The sequence below is a fragment of the Monodelphis domestica genome, chromosome 6 (genome assembly GCF_027887165.1).
Source record: "Monodelphis domestica isolate mMonDom1 chromosome 6, mMonDom1.pri, whole genome shotgun sequence".
NCBI classification, from domain to species: Eukaryota; Metazoa; Chordata; class Mammalia; order Didelphimorphia; family Didelphidae; genus Monodelphis; species Monodelphis domestica.
Genome location: NC_077232.1, coordinates 277928814 through 277934813, shown reverse-complemented (window position 1 = coordinate 277934813; position 6000 = coordinate 277928814). Strand labels below are relative to the sequence as shown.

The 6000-nt window shown below is 35.4% G+C and overlaps 2 protein-coding genes across 2 annotated transcripts in view; one reads left to right on the top strand and one right to left on the bottom strand.

Moving 5' to 3' along the window:
• The first annotated feature begins 652 nt into the window (after nucleotides 1-652).
• On the top strand, nucleotides 653-3019 carry LOC107649280 (centrosomal protein 20-like). Its single transcript, XM_056803266.1, has one exon. It carries the CDS (start codon nucleotides 734-736, stop codon nucleotides 1085-1087), a length of 354 nt encoding a protein of 117 aa, XP_056659244.1. The 5' UTR covers nucleotides 653-733; the 3' UTR covers nucleotides 1088-3019.
• A 606-nt stretch (nucleotides 3020-3625) lies between these two features.
• Nucleotides 3626-6000, bottom strand: part of ENOPH1 (enolase-phosphatase 1) — a 60340-nt gene continuing 57965 nt past the window's right edge. Inside the window, exon 6 of the mRNA XM_056803265.1 lies at nucleotides 3626-4239. Coding sequence (XP_056659243.1) covers nucleotides 4151-4239 — 89 coding nt within the window. The 3' untranslated portion in view covers nucleotides 3626-4150. The remainder of the gene's footprint in view (nucleotides 4240-6000) is intronic.

The following is a 6000-nucleotide window of genomic DNA, read 5'->3' as shown; positions in this document are numbered from 1 at the left end:
GTAAAGATTAGGAAGAGCTGCAGCAAAAAGCTCAAGATTTAATTATTTGAGAATATGGCCCTCAACAGACACGTGCAAAAAAGGACAGACCTCTGGGCAGTCCTAGGTCAAGCTAGAGCCACCATTGGCACTTGTGAGGCACAGGATGAGGTAGAGAACAGCCTCTGGAATTCGCTCACTTCCTGTGGACAGGGCGAGAGGCCAGTTCCTGCAAGGAGCTTGAGCAGAGAGGAGGCCCACAGACAGCTTCTTTCAGATCGGTCATGTCAGTCAAGGACTGATTCCCTTCTTTACCTTGGCCTTCAAGGCCTAAAAACTCCCTTTGACTCTATCAGAAGGTTGAGTTAACCTCTTTCCCTTTCCTCCTCTCTCCTTCTCTCCCTTTCCCTTTTCTTAGTCCCATTGTGATTAAACCACCATAAACTCCATTCCCACTTGAGTGTTTCATTTAGGGAATTACATAGCTGATTTCCCTGGCAACCATAAATTAATATTTTAACAACCTTTAAAGGTGATTTTCACCACAACATAACTCAGCCATGTATCCCTGGGTGATCCATGTGTTTATCAACACCCTTCTCAGAGAGATTGTATAATTAATTTAAATTATAGTTTTATGAAAAAAAATTTCTTGTTTGAGTGTAATTTTAGGATAAGAAACCTGCTACCTCCCTGAATCAAGAAAGTGAACTGCTGTTCTCCTCTCCACTTTTATTCTGGTGGCCGTTGGAAAATGGCGACTGTTGCGGAGCTCAAAGCAGTTTTCAAGGATACACTGGAAAAAAGAGGTGTATTGGGCCACTTAAGAGCAAAGATCCGAGCTGAAGCTTTTAATGTACTAGATGATCAAGGTGAAAAACCTCCACCACTGTCTCATGAAAACCTTCTAATTAATGAATTAATTAGAGAGTATTTGGAATTCAACAAATATAAGTATTCAGCATCTGTCCTTGCAGCTGAATCTGGTCAACCGGCAATGCCATTGGAAAGACAATTTCTCATTAAGGAATTAAATATATTTGAAGATTTGAACACAAAAACAACCTCTTTTATATGGAATTATATCTCATTTCTTACATGCAAGTAAAGATGGCATCCAAACCACTTTCATGAAAGGATCTTCACTTCAGCCTCCAAGATGAAACTTTGACAGGCAGTCCAATTAAAAAAACATGAGATGTGTATGGGCATTTAGAAAAGTGAAGGATAACAGGCACTAATACAGAAGATCATCATGTTTCTCAAGCTGTGAAGAAATGATAGCTTTCATTTGGTGCAAATACACATCTTTTAATTTCCCTGCATGTATATTAAATTGCTATTTATTGTCACAATATAACACTATACAAATAATATGTGTATTTTGTAGAAATGCAAGTTTTTGGAACACATTTAGCCATCTCATGTGTTTCTACATTTGTGAATAAAGGTTAACTAAGCTTAATGAATTTGAATTGAAAAAGATAAGCATTTTGTTTTTAAGCAATATTTTAGGATATTCCAAACTAGTAGAAAATGAAAATGCATTCATTTGCCATGAAACTCTCCTCTTTCCCTTTCTAATTCCTCCTGGAAAACCGAACTATATTATACATCACAGTGTGTTTTTCAGTGTACTTCATTCAGTATATTTATTCCTCCAACTAAAATTATGTTACATAGCAAAATTCATTTAAAATACATATAAATGTGGAACAAATTTGAAGTGCAAAGGTTACTTTAAAAATACATTAAAACAAGAAAAACTTTGGTTAATCAGTAATTTTTGAAATATATTATGATTTTCCAGGGAGCTGGTTTTTAATAGTTAAGGATTTTAAAATTCTTTGAATATGAATTTTTAATTACTCACCAATCTCTTTCCTTGAAAAGTTTATGCTTTTTTTCAAAAGGGTTAATCTAGAGATTGGACAAGAACTAGCTTTTTAAATTTCCATTAAGTAAAACAAAGGGCTATTTTGTAGTATGGAAAGTGTAGGCAATGAAGAGACAGGCTTTGGGTTAAAATACCAGGATGTGTCTACCTGTTAAAAAGATGGTACTATTTAGCCTTTATATAGCTAAATACCTCGATGATACATTTTAAAGATGAAATGTCCAAGTATCTACCCTGTATTCACAAACTTTAAAAGTTTTCATTAAAATTTATTTTGGCTTCAAAATAGGATACTTTGAAATTTTCTTGTAAACTCTTCTAAAATGTGCTTTCTCCCATATTTATTAGAGCAGTTATATACTTAATGTGGAATTAACATATTTTCCCAGTTGCTCTAAAACATGTATCTGATTATTACAGAATATGGCACCTGGCCAACAGAAGCTACATATGCAATCTAATAAAAGTAAAATTTTGAAAAGTATTTTTTTGTTATAGAGAACTTTTAGCCTTAACTGTAAACCCTTGTTTATTGGGAAAAATGTTAAGGGCTTTATTTAGTTCAAGCAAGACTCCAATTGAAAATACTTTGTACTGATTTTATATTTGGTGATAAGAGATATAATGTTTAGTGTTTTGAGATTAAAAGATCAAAAGTGTTACCAGAATACAAAAATAAATACTATCATTAGCCATCATCTTATAAGTCTTTAGATTTTAAGTAGATCAGTTTACTGAAAAGTTAGAGTTCATGTACAACTGATCTAATAAAACCATATAAATGCAAGAGTATCATAAGAACTAGTTTTAAAATAAAATTTGTAGTCTGATTATAATTATGAGTTGCGTTGTATGTGGGAATTTAAAATGTCTGGATTCTTCCCAGAAGATTAACTTCAGACTTCAAAGATGTTGGCAGTGAACATTGAATTTACCTCAGGATTTTCAATCATGTAAGATTATATATATTCAATCAAAATTGAGTACTGTAATTTTGGTACAGATGTCAAAACGGCAAAAGAGTAGCTAACTAGAATTGTGTTGAATAGAGACTAGTGCTTTTGGATGCAATGTTTTGTAATAATTTTTATACTAAGATGACTGATAATTTAAATGTATCTTTCAATAAATGAGGTTAAAGTACCTTTTTTTAATAATAAAAAAAAGAAAAAGAAAGTGAACTGCTTGGAGAAGGCACCATGGAGATGCCTGCAGAAACCATACACTGCACCAAAAGATCCAGAATGAACTTTGAGATGTAGTGAAATTGAACTGTGTGTGGGTGGGTGGGTGGATGGGGGTTGAATGCATTTATTTTGAATGTAAACTCTTATGATAGGACTGCTCCCTAATTGGCTTTTTGTCAATGTGCCTAGCAAACACTGGTTTTACTCTCTCTCTTCTATTTCCCTCTTATTTCTAGTTAGAAGATCTTTAGAGGTTTATACCACTAAAGTTATGTTTATACCTCTATAGTTATGTTTAAATGATCCATTGGGGAGACTAGTTTCCCAAAGGATGATGGGGGGGGCTGTGTAATTAGAATCTGTTACCCTAAAAACTACAATTCCCAGCACCCTACTCTCCTATTATGTGCTGACATAGAGAGGAAATAAATTTGGTGTAGCCCCACCTCTCACACTCTTCTCTTGTGATTGTAGCTTTGTTGGACAGTGGGGGGGCCTTTTGAAAACCAGGAGAACTTGCAAGTGGGCTTTTTTGTTAGATAATCAGGTTTTTATACTTCAATTTTTCTATTTATTCCTTCCACTTCAAGGGATTATTAATACATTTTACAAAATTAATACATGGAGTTGTTGGAAATTAATTAAAATCTTACATTCCTTAACAAGTTATATTCACCTCACAAGTATCCTAAGGCCTCCACAAAATTGCTCTGAATCTAAGCCTTGAGAAATTGGCTAGAATGGTAAATAATATAATATAATTATATATATATATATATGCATATATATAATAAAGCTCAACTATTAATCAATCAATAATCAATTTCACCCCCCCTACCCCAAGGTTGGGGCTGAGGAATAGCCATAGGGTCTCAGGTTAATTATGGTCTTCTTGGTCAAAGCAGTGGAGATGACTTCACAGAGGCAGGCAGAAATCACAGGAAAGCCTGGTTGTTTCATCTTCAATTGGATGGCCAAAGAACACAGCCTCAATCCAGACTGCACTGTCAATAGTGGGAGATTGTCCAGACAAACACATTCTCCTTGGGGCCTCAAAACCATCTTGACTCTTCCTAGGGTCTCCAGCTTAGAGGATGTGAAAGGCAACCAGGAGAGTGTTCCAGAAACAAATTGATTCCAGACTTCTAACTTGACAACAGAGGCAACATACCATCTCTTAAAGATTAAAGAATTAGAATGACTTTAATCTCCAACATAAAAAAATCAATCACTTTAATTAATGAGTAGACTTGAGCTTGTACTTATCCAGAGTACAAAGAATAGATTGGAATTTGAGAAATCTTAATCTGTAAACCCTGCAGTGAAGCTTGGGTGAAGGGAAGGGATGATTTTGTTTACAAATTCTTCCATATTAAGATGTACTTTGAAAAGGCCAGGGTGGCCCTATAGTTGGGAAGGAAGTTCTACCACAATGACTACCTTTCAGGGATTCAGTCAGCTTCAAAGTTGCGAATGAAGGGCCTATTTTAGACTTTGTTCAAATTTATCCTTCAGAAAAATGTGGAATTCAAAGTTTATTCAGGTATAAGCCTTTTTTTTTTGTTTTTCAGGCATGGAGGTAGGGGATTTTGTGACTTCTGAAAACTGATACAAACCAAACCAGGCCCAATCTCAACATCTTTTGTCCTTGGTGAAGTCGCATCTAAGAGGCCTTCACCTTAGGTTTACCAGTATTGGGGGAAGGAGAAGAAAATATTCTCATTTGGAGACCCTCCATTGAATTCAGCCAGTCCTCCATCTTTTCCTTCAACCCTTCCCTTTTCAAGACAATTGCACTCTGCTTGATGTCTCATATGGGCACTTGTTGCATTTTGAACTCAGGACCCTTGGACCTAGCTTTCTCTCTATCCAGATGAAACTATAAAATCTCAAGACAATTCAGAAGCCTGAGAAAGACTCTATTCCATTTCAGATATTTATTTAAAATATTAAAAAGAGAGCAGCTGAGTGGCTCAGTGGATTGAGAGCCAGGCCTAGAGATGGGAGGTCCTAGGTTCAAACCTGGCCTCAGACACTTCCCAGCTGTGTGACCCTGGGCAAGTCACTTAACCCCCATTGCCAAGCCCTTACCACTCTTATGCCTTGGAACACAGTATTGATTCCAAGACAGAAGGTAAGGGTTATTTAAAAAAAAAAATATATATATATATATATACATATATATATATACACACTGAAGTATAGAGAACATTTTATTAAGTGCATACTAGAGAGAATGTAATTGGTGTCCACCATTCCCCTTGTTTGGTACTGCTGTTTAGTGAACTGAAAGTGGATTTTAGTGCCAAAAACTATTTTGTTACTTTCGATAAACTTTGTAAAGTAGTGGAATTAAATCTTAAGTGAAATAATTACTGTGTTCATGTCCTAGGAAAAATATTTTTAAAGATTTCAAATACCAATTTAGGAAAAGTGCTGGTAGTGATCCAGTAAAAGAGCTTTCAGGACTCCTTTAGACATGCCAAGGAACTGACTCCCACACTGGAAAGAGGCTTAGACCCACGATAACGGTGCCATGGAACAATTTGCAAGACTTGTTTTATATTTTATATTTTATAGTAGGAACAAGACAGTAAGGTTGAGGTCCTTTTTAAAAGCAGGGCAAAAGACTATCTTTCACATTAGTGTATTTGCAGTTTTATTTGGGATTTGGGTTATTATGTATGAGTGTGCTCTTACAGCAAAGACCAATATGGAAATGGGTTTTGCATGGCAATAAAAATAAAATTAAAAAAATAAAAATAAAAGCAGGGCAAAGTAGCATAGGGCTATATATAGTTTTGTAGCTTTTTCTTGTCTTTGTCTGTCACACACACACACACACACACACACACACACACACACACACACACACACACACCTTTTCTCTTAGAGTTTAGATGTCCCTGTAATGTAAATTTGCTACTTGCCCAGGAC